This window comes from Psittacula echo (assembly GCF_963264785.1).
Source record: "Psittacula echo genome assembly, chromosome: 3".
Taxonomy (NCBI): domain Eukaryota; kingdom Metazoa; phylum Chordata; class Aves; order Psittaciformes; family Psittacidae; genus Psittacula; species Psittacula echo.
This window is the reverse complement of record NC_137736.1, coordinates 124,433,532-124,447,146: the sequence shown is the minus strand read 5'-3', so window position 1 is coordinate 124,447,146 and position 13,615 is coordinate 124,433,532. Positions and strand designations below refer to the sequence as shown.

Below are 13,615 nucleotides of genomic sequence, written 5' to 3'. Positions count from 1 at the left end.
CAGTCCTGATCCAGCTCTGGGGCAGCAGCACAAGAGGAAGGTGGAGCTGTTGGAGCGAGGCCAGAGGAGGCCATGGAGATGCTGCGAGGGCTGGAGCAGCTCTGCTCTGGAGCCAGGCTGAGAGAGCTGGGCTGGGGCAGCCTGGAGAAGAGAAGGCTCCTGAAGGGGAGACCTTAGAGCAGCTCCAGTGCCTAAAGGGGCTGCAGGAAACCTGGAGAGGGGCTTGGGACAAGGGCCTGCAGGGACAGGCCCAGGGGAATGGCTTTAACCTGCCAGAGGGGAGACCGAGATGAGCTCTTAGGCAGAAGCTCTTCCCTGTGAGGGTGCTGAGGCGCTGGCACAGGGTGCCCAGAGAAGCTGTGGCTGCCCCATCCCTGGCAGTGTTCAAGGCCAGGTTGGACACAGGGGCTTGGAGCAAGCTGCTCCAGTGGAAGGTGTCCCTGCCCATGACAGAGGGTTGGAACTGGATGAGCTTTAAGGTCCCTTCCAACCCAAACCATTCTATGACTCCAACTTATGTATATAAAGGGACTAGTTAAGACATTCTTCTAGAATGTCTTGTGTAACACTAAATACCCAATGTATTCAGCAATGTCAAGTTCACACCACTATTAAATCATCACTAATTTGGCTGCAATTCTTAATGAATATTCATCAAGAGTAGTTATAATTTTCACGTACCTTGAATCACACAATGTCCCAATGTGCTGAGCAGGGCAGGACCATTCAAAACGACTGCAAGAGTGTAGGGCTGCTAAAGAAAACTGCTCATCTACCAACATATCACTACTGAAAACAATCCACAAGTCAACTTCAAATCAAATGAAAATCAAGAACAACTTTAGTGTCAGACTTTCATTTGAACGCAGGGGGTTGAAACACTTGAATTTGCTGACACTGCCCCATGGCAAAACTACCACCACCCAGAGATGAAGCAGGGAAAGCTCCAGCAGGACCAAGCTTTGGCCATCTAAATCTGGGTTCCCAAGTTTGGGATGGGTCAGACTAATTCTGTATTACAGGTGCCCTCTGAATATGTTCTGCCCTTTTGTTCTCACGTGCAGGTGGCCCAGGAAATGGCTTCATTGGACTTTGTGCTCTACAAGAACATGCCAAACCCAAAGGACATGGGCTCAGAGTCACCAGTTGCTCGCTGAAGGAAAGGACTGAGGCTGCAGCACTGAGCTGGTTGTGAGATATAAAAGAAATCTTAGTTTATTTCACAACATTGTTAACGTGATACAAAGACACAAAACAGTTCCCTCTTTCAGGACTTTACACTCTTAGTCCCTCTCCTCTCCCACCCAAACCCTGCTCTCAGAGAAATGAAAGGGATAGCACTGAACTGACCCCAGTCACTTGAGGGGTGTTACATGTAGCTTTGCTTTCAATCCCTGGCTTACCCTATGTCCTTTTAGTCCAGCTTTGTAACATTTCTAGTCCCATTTTACCCACCTCAATGAACAGGTACAAAAATATGGGGAATTCCAGGACAATCTAAAATTGTTTTACTTACAGTTGGATTTCTCAAGTCCCAGAACTCCTACAAAGGCTTCTCTGAATGCCCCCTGATTAGCCCCATTCAAGTGTTAGATGCAAAGAGGTTTTATTGGGTTGGTTGGTTCTGGCTGCTTAAATAACCCCATAGTGGTCACAAATGTCAAACCCCGGTTTAAACATCTATAAAAGCATTTTTAGACCTTAGATGTCTGAAGCTTAGGTCATTAAAAGAAAGATTAACTCCTGATAGTCACTGCCATGCCTTCAGTTTTACAGCTTATTTTGCAAGTGCCACAAGAGGAATCTGAAAGAGACAAGACACCAAGTTTACATGATTAAAATAAAGGTTATTTATCTTTACAAAGCCATAGTTAATCGTCGTTTGCAGCACAGGGGACAGCACTTCACTACAAACCCACTGGTTTTCACAAGGGCTGAACATCTTCCGCAGCAGCTCTAAGCTCGGGTCAGCTAAGGACAATCCACTGCACCACCACGCACAGACACGCTGGTCACTCCAGAACAACAAACTGCAACTCGTGATGTGCCAGACACAAAGCTGCTCATTAAACACCAGTGGAAATGTCCCACGTGAACCAGCAGCAAGTCTCCAGGAGCTTTGGTGGGCAAGTACCACATCTCATTTGGGTAATGAGCAGAACTATGCAACATGAGCAGCCCACAAGGGCTTTAGCAGCAGAGCAGCATTCTGCTCCCTAACAGGTCACCAGCATGTTCTTGCACAGTGGTTTTGTGGTTGAGGGTTAAAAGGGCTCAGCTGCTCCATACAGAAGATCACAGCAGTGATTCAGTACTAAGATCAGAGCATGCTCCCTCTCTGCTCTGTTTACAGAGTGTAGAACTAAGCTGCCCTCATCCTCATGCTCAAACTCATTAGCACAGGTCTCCAAGAGCTGTTCTTGTCACTTGGCACCTTCAGTTATTTATTGCTGCTGTACATCCCAGAGTTCTGAACTCAAATAACACCATAAATGCACTCAGGCTGGTTTAGAAAGGCCCATCACACCCACAGCTCCTGAGCTGCTACCTGGAGCTGCGTCACTGCACGTGCACATCACTTGATCTGCCTTGGCAGAGACCAGCTCCTCAGCTCTGAGCGGTAAGGACAAGGACAAGCAGGACAGCAGACTCCCTATCCAGTCACCAAACACAGCATTAATCCTCCACAGTGACCTCGCAGCCCCACGGAAGGCACAGATTAAGCAGCAGGAATAACTCCTCTGACTGAAACAACTTCTTACAGAGTGTATTTGGTGCTTTGCTATGAAATCAGTCAACACCACTTCCACCAGCACTTCAGGCTCCTTAGAGATCTACCACCAGCCACTAACTCTCCTTAGTCCTGGCCAAGTACTCAAATACACATTCAAATTTGACTTTTCAACAGCACAATTACTTATTCTTTTAATAAACCTCAGACCAAAATCATCTTGGGGATGGAATCATCAGAACCTAGCTTCCTATTCACTAACTAATATGCTCTTCATCTACAGCTGAAGTGCTTCCTATATCAACTTAAGTCCAATGGGGCAACCAGTATCTTGACTTTTACTGGGAGAACTCCCTGTACTTCAAAGTCCTTCCCAGGGTGGGCAAGGTTTGAGCTCTTGCACACAACAATAAATACTAACTCAGGAGCCACAGCAGTGGTTGAGATCAGTGAGCACAGAGCTACTCAGAGACTTACTGCAGAAGTAGTAACAGCAAAGGCAAAGGAAGAGCAGAGGAGGGAAGCAGGTGTGCATCACCACTCCACAACAGCCTTTCTCAGGGGCTGCAGCCTCTCTCCCAGTGTAGTCCCAAACTAATTCCTGCCCCATTTCCACTGAGTTTTTTGGCATGTCATTTTCCTGTGTCCCTTTCCTCCCCTGCCCTTTCCTTTTTCCTCCCTGACCTTTTTGCTACTGCCTGCAACTGTTTTCTCCAGCATTCCAAGTGGGATGGTTCTGTCTTTGCTTCAAGGCAAGATCTGTCAGCCTTTCCTAAGAGAGCAGAAGAACTGGGACAACACACCACTGCTTCAGCAGCACAGGCAAACACTGCACTGGTGAGCACTGCTGCAGCAGGGCTGGAATCACCACCCTGCTGTGCCTGTGCATCTCCATTGCTCATTCAGTCCCAGAAAGAGCTGCTCTTCGTCCCCTCCCAGTGCCAAGGAAACACTGGCATGTCTTGTAATGCCACCAAGAGAAAAGCAGTGCAGGTGATGCTCACTGGCACAACCACCTAAGCAGGGTGTTCTCTAACAACAACCCCATCCAGATTGCTCAGTAGCTCTAGCAGCAACTGTTCCTCCTCTGCTTGCAGTAAGAGATGGACTCACAGCACTTGTCAAGTGTTCCATGCCATTGGAAGGCATCGGAATTCCTGCACACTGAGACTGAAATAACAGACACTAAGGACAGAACTTCCTAGCAACAGCTCCAGCATCTAAGAGCCTTTGAGATGGGACAGTTTAATGAAGGGCTGAATTTCCAGACAGGCACCTCCATGCAGGTGACTGTTTACACCAACAGGCAACTTTGGACAGATCACTGAACATCTTTCCACATCTGCACTAACTACAGTTACCTTTTCCTTCTCTAAGCCACAATCATCCCTATACCTTCCTTGCAGGAGATCTGGGATCATGTGCATTACACACATCACAGAGACAGAAGGCTCTGCATACTGAAAAGGGTTGGAAAGCAGGACTTACAGCAGCACGTGGCCTCCTCAGTGATCGACTTCTGCATCTTCAAACTGCCCCGCAACTACTGGTGCTATGTCCACCTCCATCCCATCTGAAAACAGAGCAGCCAATACTACACAACACTGCACACAAGAGGGTGATGTTAACACAGCAAAGGGAGCGGGTGCCCTCTGTTGACAGGAGATGGCCAGGACAGGAAACTCCTCTGCTGAACCTCTGCAAGGTTCTAAGGAAACACTGATGTGCTCCCAGGTGTGTGGGTTTGTTCCAGCTCCATCAGTTGGTCACTGAGAGCCATCGCTGCTTCCCACCACCTCATCTCACCCCATCTTACTAAAATGACTTAAATGCCAGAGTTAAACTATTCCATCTTTAAATGAAGTTTTGGTGTAGCAAATGGCTACATGATTCCTTTGAATAGCTCTAACAGAAAGAGCCAGACTGCAGAACCACTGCTCTCATACGGGCTTCAGTTTGTCTTTCCTGATGAATCTGATGGACTTCTGTGACAAAGCTGATGTGGGGTGAGTGAGGGATGTTGTCTACCTGGATTTCTCCAAGGCTTTTGACAGGGTTTCCTACAGCCTCCTCCTAAAGAACCTGATGGGTTATGGTCTGGACAAGTGGTCCATGCAGTGGGTGGGAACTGGCTGATAGGTTGCACCCAAAGGGTGGTGATGAGCAGCTACTTCTCCAAGTGGGAACCTGTCACCAGTGGGGACTGATATTCGGTCCAATGCTGCTTAAGGTCTTCATAAGGGATCTGAGTGATGGGACCAAGTGTTCCCTGATGAAGTCTGCTGATGACACCAAACTGAGCGAGGAAGTGGACACTTGGAAAGGGGGAGCCACCCTGCAGGATGAGCTGGACAGGCTGAAGAGTGGGATAACAAGAACCTGATGGAGCTCAGCAAGGCCAAGTGTCAGGTCTTGCACCTGGGAAAACCCAATCCTGGAGTGCAGCACAGGCTGGAATCTGCCTGGCTAGAGCAGCTCTGAGAAAGGGAGCTGGGGGAAACAAGCTCCATAGGAATGAACAGTGCGCAGCTGTGGCAAAGAAGGCTCAAGGGAGACCTTATCCTCATGTTCCAGTATTTAAAGGGTGACTACTAAGAAGATGGAGACTCCCTTTTTACATGGGAGTCCCATGGAAAAGACAGGGGTGATGGGCACAAGTTACTGCTGGGGAGATTCCAACCAGCCATTGGAATAATGTCCCCAGGGAGGTGGCGGATTCCCCAGCACTGGACACTGTTAAGACAGGGCTGGACAGGGTCCTGGGCCATCTAGTCTAGGTCATGCTTTCCCCAAGAAAGACTGGATCAGATGATCCTTGAGATCCCTTCCAACCTGGAATTCTGCGATCGTATGAAAACAAAAGCATTTCTTACCTTCAAACTCCCTTATTGAATCTTCTGTTCTGACTCCAGCCATGTTGTACTGGCTGCTGACAGACTGGGCTAACATGCCTTCTAATCTCTCCAGCGTGGCCTGTCCTTCTGCAGTTAAATGTGACAACCCTTCTTCATAGGTGTAGAAGCTGGGGATGTCACCTTGCTGTAGCTCTGTGGAGACAAGTTGGTGTTTATCAGGAGTTCAGGAGCCTGCATCAAGCAGGGGAGGAGGAAGAAGACAGGTAAATTATGCTCAGATGAGCCAGCTGAGACTAAGAGGCTGCTCACATCAATTACAGCACATACATGGTGATATGAATTGAGCACACGCCTCTGCAAGCACATCCACTGGGACCAGCAAAGGCTGATATTGGTGTCTTGGGGCTTTTGAGCACGAGAACAATGTTTTTGCTGAATCCAGGGATTTGTGACAGATTTCCTTCAGATTTTGAATTGTTTCATGTGCCTCTCGCAAATTCATGTTTCAGCAAGAGAAGCAACAAACAAGGGACTTCTAAATAGACCAAACCATGACAGACAGCAGGTATCGAGGTGCTGGCAGGTATTTCAAAGGAACAAGTGTTACAAACCATGGGCCTCAACATCATACTCCTCCCCTTCATAGTCATTGTCTGAATCTTCATCATCTGGGTCTGGGTGCAGAGCTTGGCATTCACACATAGCTGAAAACATGGCTTCCACTGCAAGGACACAAACACACACAAACCTCCCTTGTTTATCCATCAATACCCACCACAACAGGCAAGAGAGACTGAAAGAGCAAAAAGACTAAGAACATTCCTTTATGAGAACCCCCTCTGAATGTGTATTTGAAACATCACCCCACAAGCTGCAGCCTGGCAAGAAACAAAACAGGTTTTCCAGATCCAGCCTGGAGCTTTATCCTCTGAACAGCACTTTCCCATTATTTCACAGAATCCCAGACCGGTTTGGGTTGGAAGGGACCTTAAAGCTCATCCAGTTCCAGCCCCCTGCCACGGGCAGGGACACCTTCCACTAGAGCAGCTTGCTCCAAGCCCCTGTGTCCAACCTGGCCTTGAACACTGCCAGGGATGGGGCAGCCACAGCTTCTCTGGGCACCCTGGGCCAGCGCCTCAGCACCCTCACAGGGAAGAGCTTCTGCCTAAGAGCTCATCTCAGTCTCCCCTCTGGCAGGTTAAAGCCATTCCCCTTGGCCTGGCCCTACAGGCCCTTGTCCCAAGCCCCTCTCCAGCTTTCCTGCAGCCCCTTTAGGCACTGGAGCTGCTCTCAGGTCTCCCCTTCAGGAGCCTTCTCTTCTCCAGGCTGACCCAGCCCAGCTCTCCCAGCCTGGCTCCAGAGCAGAGCTGCTCCAGCCTTCGCAGCATCTCCATGGCCTCCTCTGGGCTCGCTCCAACAGCTCCACGTCCCTCTTGTGCTGGGGGCTTTGATAAAGGTGTATCTCTGGACAATTCAGTCTGTGTTACCCACTACAGGATTCTGTGTGACATTTAACACGTAAGATTCTTGACTCCTGGATCCAGCTGTAAGCTCCACACCGGATGGGACACGACTCTTTTCCAGTGGGAGCCTCTGGGCATCAGCATGTTCCTCATGAGACTGTTGCTGACTCAAATCTCACTGAATTTGTATTTCATTAGCTGTTTCCCATACTGGTTCTCTGCAAATGTGCATAGATAAGGTTATCTTTGTTGTGTATTTGAAGTGTCTATTTTTAAGCATTGGAATTTTCCTTGAGAAGCAGCTGCTTGAATTATTCCAGCTTTAAGCAGGATAAAACACTTTATTTTGCTCTTTTCAGCACACAGAAATCAAATTATTAGAGAAGGACCCTAAAGGATGGTATCATTCCCATCTCTATACCCCACTGTCTTCCACATACAGCCAGGACTTTACATTAAACCAGTCTTCCCTCTTCACTTACAGGCTGATTTGTCACTAGGTACAAATCTGAACTCTGCAATGGGTTCAGCATCATCATCATCGCTGTCTTCTTCCTCCTCCTCCCCTTCAGCCACAGGAGCTTCTTTTGTCTCCGTCTCTTTAGGAAATGGGAAGATTTAAGAGAAACATGTTTATTTCTGAAAGGCACAGATAACCACATCAGAAACCTGGAGAGGCACAAACCAACCCACTCCCACCCACAGGATGGATACATGAGGTCCTCCCACAGCACCTCAACACCACTTGTCATGCAGAAGCTTCTCCATTTATCATTTTAGATTTCTGGAATAGCCACATGATTATTCACATACCGCAGGAAAACTGCCTGATTCTGAACCCTCACAATTCGCACTGATTATCATAGAATCCCAGACTGGTTTGGGTTGGAAGGGACCTTAAAGCTCACCCAGCTCCAACCCCTGCCATGGGCAGGGACCCCTTCCACTAGAGCAGCTTGCTCCAAGCCCCTGTGTCCAACCTGGCCTGGAACACTGCCAGGGATGGGGCAGCCACAGCTTCTCTGGGCACCCTGTGCCAGAGCCTCAGCACCCTCACAGGGAAAAACTTCTTCCTTATATCCAAGGATATCTTCCTTATATCATTCCCTTACACAATGCTATGTACATATATTAAATCACCTGAACTTGAGGGATCCTCAGCACCACTGTCATGAAACCAACAGCTCCCAGCATGGCCTCTCCTGGAGCACTCTGAGGTTTACAGAGCATCTCTACTTGATTTCAGACATTCCTAGCAGGCCAGCAGGATGTCAGAGGCAGGAAATACACCCAGAGCCAATGCCAACTGTGCAAAACCCTGTTTCTCAGCCTCTGGGCACTACATACACAGATAAGTAAGCAACAACTTGACAGTTTACTTTCCCTAAGTACAAACCCCACAAATATGGCTGCAGTTGATCCCTCTATGCTGGGGACACTTCATTGACAGCCTCAGAAGTGCACTAATTATGTGCTACAGAACAACAGGAATACAGTCAAGGCTGTTCCACTGAGAGTGGCTTTTATCCCACACAGAACTGGCACCACCAAGACCAGGAAGAAGCCAAGAAGCTGCCAGGCAGCTGCCCCCAAAACTGAAGTCTCCAAGGAAGCTACACAACCCCTTTCCAACAGCCACCCGCAGGCTCAGCTTGTCACAGCTGAGCCCAGCTCTTTGTTCTCAGTGAAGCCAACCTCGAAGTGCCTTTTCCTAAAACAGGGCTGAGGCTGAGGCGCTCACACACACATACAGAGCACAACCAAAATTTCCAGAGGAAGAACTAAACGTCCTCTGTTTAACAAAGAATGGAGACTCCTGCAGCCAAACAAGTGGAGAGGTTTGAGTGTGAGAGGATTCAGCAGTTGAGAAATGCAGGGCAGTGATGGAATCATATGGAAAAGACCTGTATGATCACAGACTTGATAACTAAACAGATCTACCTGCTGGAGAAGATTTACTGTAGCCAGAGTCCATACATTTAAAACCCACCCACAATAATCAGTCTGTTAAGGATCTATAGATACGAACTGTCTCAGGATATCCGTATTTTCAACCACCATTGTCAGAATGAATTCAAAGCTAGAAAACAAAATCTTTTGTCACACTAAGCTCAGATTACTTCAAAATAAACACAGTTAAAGGAAAATGGGGAGGAACCACCAAGAGGTTGGACACATAAATGTCTTCTTAGTTGTAGTCCTCGTTATTTGTAGCAATAGATTGTCAGAGAATATTATTAATGTAAGAGGAGGAAATAATGAAGAGCATTAATAGTGTAAAAGCACCTCTGTCTCCTCAATATTGCAGAACTTTCAGGATATAGATTATTTAAAGCACAATAAAATGCCAGATTTGAACCTTTAACTACAATCACTAACAGGCATGAAGGGGAAAGAGACCTGCTCAAGACTCAACACTCATTACTCATTACTCTTCCATTGACATGACAGCTTATGACACACTTAAGTTATTAATAGGTCCACCAGGACAATTAAAAACCAAATATACATCGAAACTATAGAAAAACCCTCACACAAATAATCAAAGAGACAGTTTGTTTTCTCCAGGTCACAGCAAGAATGGGCAATGGTTCTGGGGGAAATAGAGATCCATTCAGCCTGGTGACATGAGCTATTCCACGGCTTTTAAGCAAGCTGTGGGAGATAATGAGTGAAAGCTTCCAGGCTAATGTGAAACAGCAGGAATTCCTTGAGCCTGGCGGGCAGCACCATTAACATACATTCAATACAGCAGAAATGATACCCAAGCTGGAATCACAGGGGGAAGGCAGAGGAAATGAACTGTTTAAAGTGAGTGTAAGGGAGCAGAGAACTGAATCCAGGCAGCTCCAGTCATACAGAATCATGTGCTGAGAGCAAAACATGACTCTGACAAGACAAGAGCAAAACTCTCCTGTAACATATATCCTTCAGAAAATGAAACAGAAAATACTTGAATGAGGCATGACATTTTCAAACCCCAAATTCACTGGTTTTGAAGGGGAAATCGTGCCACACATGCCCATGTGGCAGCACTAAGCAATGCTCCGGGCGTACCTTCGAATCTGGCGTTCACCATGACGTACAAGTGCTCCCATGGGAAGGCACTCAGATCCCTGGAGACAGCGTGTAAACTTATGGTGGGATAATCCAAGGAGAAGCCAACTCCGGAGTTTTCCAGCCAAGACAGGCGACTAAAAAGGAGAAGGGGAAAAAAAGAGACAAGTTAGAAACTAACAGAGGAATGTGATGGACCTGACTCACACCTGCAAAGCAACCCCAAAACAGCAAGTAATTATAGACACAGCATTTACTCCACTCTTAGGTAACACATGGCCCTGGACATGCCCTAATACAGTAAGTGATGGTGAGGTAAAAGAAACCTGTTCTTACAGGACATGAAGCTGAGCACCCAAACCACATTTGCACTAAACCCTGCATTCCCCCCCACCCCCATTTTCTCCTCCCTGTAGATATCTGTCACTCCAAAGAGAACTACAGCAGCTTGACAGTGGGATTTGTAACTCAAACTATCACATGTTCTGTGGTTTCTATTACTAGTGTAATTTCTGGAGGATTATAATGGCCTGTGTGTAGAAACACAACCAGATCTATGATCAGCAGAGCTAACACAGCCAGGCTATGGGGTTTTCTCCCCTCATAACCTATGTGCTGTAGCCTGTGCTTCCCCCTGTTCTCACTCTAACCACTGCAAGCAGCATAGGTTGTCACAACTGGGCTGCTACTTCCTTCATATCCCAAAGATCAGTGTCCTTCCAGCAGCCCAGAAATCAAACCCCACCTAGATCTGTGTGCCTGTGATGGATGAACTCACACAGTGCACAGAAGTGTTGAGGGGCAGGAAGTGAGACTTCCCCCATGTGCAGAACTTGGTGTTTACAAGTTTTTGTTGAGGACAAAAACCCATGGAAAGGTCACAGAAGATTCCTTGCCTCGGGAAGCCAGGCTGAGAGCAAGAGTGAAGTGGGAGCAAGGAATTTCCTTCCTGGCCTCGATGGGGCAGCTCTCAAGTGTTTACAGCTCTTGATGCAGAGTCAGTACAGCTTCAAAGCCACATTGTCCTCCCTGGTGGTCAGTTCTTGTGCTGCTGCCCAGCTCCCCCACAGCACAGCCCTCCTGCAAACACCAGTGGTTTTATTCATTACCAGCAAATGCCTCCAGTAAGAGCCCTGTGACGTGCTGAAACATGCTGGGAGGAAGCTGGCAGACGTGTGCCTCACACAAAACTCCACTGAAAGCAAGTTACAAGGTAGCTCAACATTATACATGTTCAGAAGAGATGCGGTATGAACAGAAGCCCTTGCATCTGCAAGCAAACAACAGAAGAGAGACTGGAAGTGCAGAGAGATCCCGCTCCAAGAGGCACATCAGCAACAAGCTCAGGTGGGGGAAAAGCCTCTCAAATATTATTAGACATTGTGTAAATGCTTAAGATTCTAAAGGTGCTAAAAGACAATTCAGTCCTCACTGCACGTTTCAAATGTTTCTGTTCTAACCACATTGTTCTGCTGCAGAAATACATTCTATTTAGAGTGGTTTTCCATGATTAAGGAAAAATGCTTTAATCAACAAACCGTCTTCTTGAACTGTACAATGCAAGGAGTTAAAGGAAACTCTGAAGTGCTCAGATAACATCTTTCAGAATAACCAGCCTGATTCCTCCATGTTAAGCACATTCAGTGTCCACATGATTAATGTGACCAGAGAGACTTGACAGAACCACAGCAGTTAATCATAGAATCATAGAATAGTTAGGGCTGGAAAGGACCTTAAGATCATCCAGTTCCAACGACCCTGCCATGGGAAAGGACACCCCACACTAAACCATGGCACCCAAGGCCTCATCCAACCTGGCCTTGAACACAACCAGGGATGGAACATTCACAACCTCCCCAGGCAAACCATTCCAGTAACAGCAGAAAACCCACAGCCCCATCACCCGCTCCCCTGTCAAGGGAAGAAGGCTGCTGTGGTTTGGAAGCACTGGCCAGTGGGCTCCTGTGCTATGCTGTTCCCTCCTGTGTTGTTTAAAACATCATTTAGAGCAGGAACAGTGAGAACCCCCCTTCAAACTGGCCCTGAACACTGCCAGGGATGGGGCAGCCACAGCTTCTCTGGGCACCCTGTGCCAGCGCCTCAGCACCCTCACAAGGAAGAGCTTCTGCCTAAGAGCTCATCTCAGTCTCCCCTCTGGCAGGTTAAAGCCATTCCCCTTGGCCTGGCCCTACAGGCCCTTGTCCCAAGCCCCTCTCCAGCTTTCCTGCAGCCCCTTTAGGCACTGGAGCTGCTCTAAGGTCTCCCCTTCAGGAGCCTTCTCTTCTCCAGGCTGCCCCAGCCCAGCTCTCTCAGCCTGGCTCCAGAGCAGAGCTGCTCCAGCCCTCGCAGCATCTCCATGGCCTCCTCTGGCCTCGCTCCAGCAGCTCCACGTCCCTCTTGTGCTGCTGCCCCAGAGCTGGATCAGGGCTGCAGGGGGGGTCTCCCCAGAGCACAGCAGAGGGGCAGGATCCCCTCCCTGAGCTGCAGCTCACGCTCTGGGGGTGCACCCAGCACACGGGGGGGTTCTGGGCTCAAGCGCACACTGAAGCCGGGTCATGGGGAGCTTCTCCTCACCCAACACCCCAAGTCCTTCTCCTCAGGCTGCTCCATCCGGTCTCCCCCAGCCTGTGTTTGTGCTGGGATTGCCCCGATCCAGGGGCAGGACTCCATGAGGTTCACACGGTCCCACCTCTCCAGCCTGTCCATATTCCCCCGGAATCTCTTTCCTTCCCTCCAGCGCCTCGCCCGCACCACACCACACATAAAGCCCACACACACAGCGCTCCCAGCCTGTGCTCCACCATCCCTCAGAGAGGCCCCTTCACAGCGCGGCCTACGGGGGTACCGAGCACCATCACACCCACCCCCGCCCCACAGACACCCAGTCCCCCTGCTCACCTCTCGGCGATGTACAGGGTGCCAGCGCCCAGCGACCGCCCCGCCAGCACGACCTCGGTGTCGGGCTGCTGGTGCCGGACACCGTCGGCCGGCGGCGGGAACCGCTTGAGGAAACTCATGATGGCGCCGCCACCCTCCTCCGCCAGCGGCCCGCGGCGGAACCGGAAGTGCCCGTCCCGCCGGGGCCTCTCTAGGGCGCGTCTCGATGGTGCGGCGCCGCCATCTTAGAATCTACTATGATGGGAAAGAGCTTTAAGCTCCTCCAGTCCAACCGCTCCTGAGCACTGCCAGCGCCACCACGAACCCATGGCACTGAGGGCAAACCCGTATGATACCCACTCACAGCCAGCCCTCATCCCCCTCCCTCCCCATAGTCCAGCTGCTGCCCCTGCCCCTCATCTCCCCTCAGTGTCTCCCCTCATGGCCATCCCTCACACCCCATGGCCACCCCTGTTCTCACCTCATACTCTCTCCTCACCCCTCATGATCCTTCCTCATGGCTGCCCCTCAGCATCTCCCCTCAGTCATCTTGCACACCTCATGGCCACCCTTGCTCTCCCCTCATGATCTTCCCTCATGGCTGCCTCTCATCTCCTCTCAGTATCTCCCCT

General features: G+C 49.2%; 1 protein-coding gene across 1 annotated transcript; it reads right to left on the bottom strand.

The window, feature by feature from the left end:
• Positions 1–397: 397 nt before the first annotated feature.
• On the bottom strand, positions 398–13,155 carry CLNS1A (chloride nucleotide-sensitive channel 1A). Its single transcript, XM_080613727.1, has 7 exons — positions 13,005–13,155; positions 10,107–10,243; positions 7,532–7,648; positions 6,198–6,308; positions 5,605–5,778; positions 4,220–4,304; positions 398–1,804 (listed from the first exon to the last, which is right to left on the bottom strand). Exons 1-6 carry the CDS (start codon positions 13,121–13,123, stop codon positions 4,237–4,239), a joined length of 726 nt encoding a protein of 241 aa, XP_080469853.1. The 5' UTR covers positions 13,124–13,155; the 3' UTR covers positions 398–1,804; positions 4,220–4,236.
• Between the last annotated feature and the right edge of the window lie 460 nt (positions 13,156–13,615).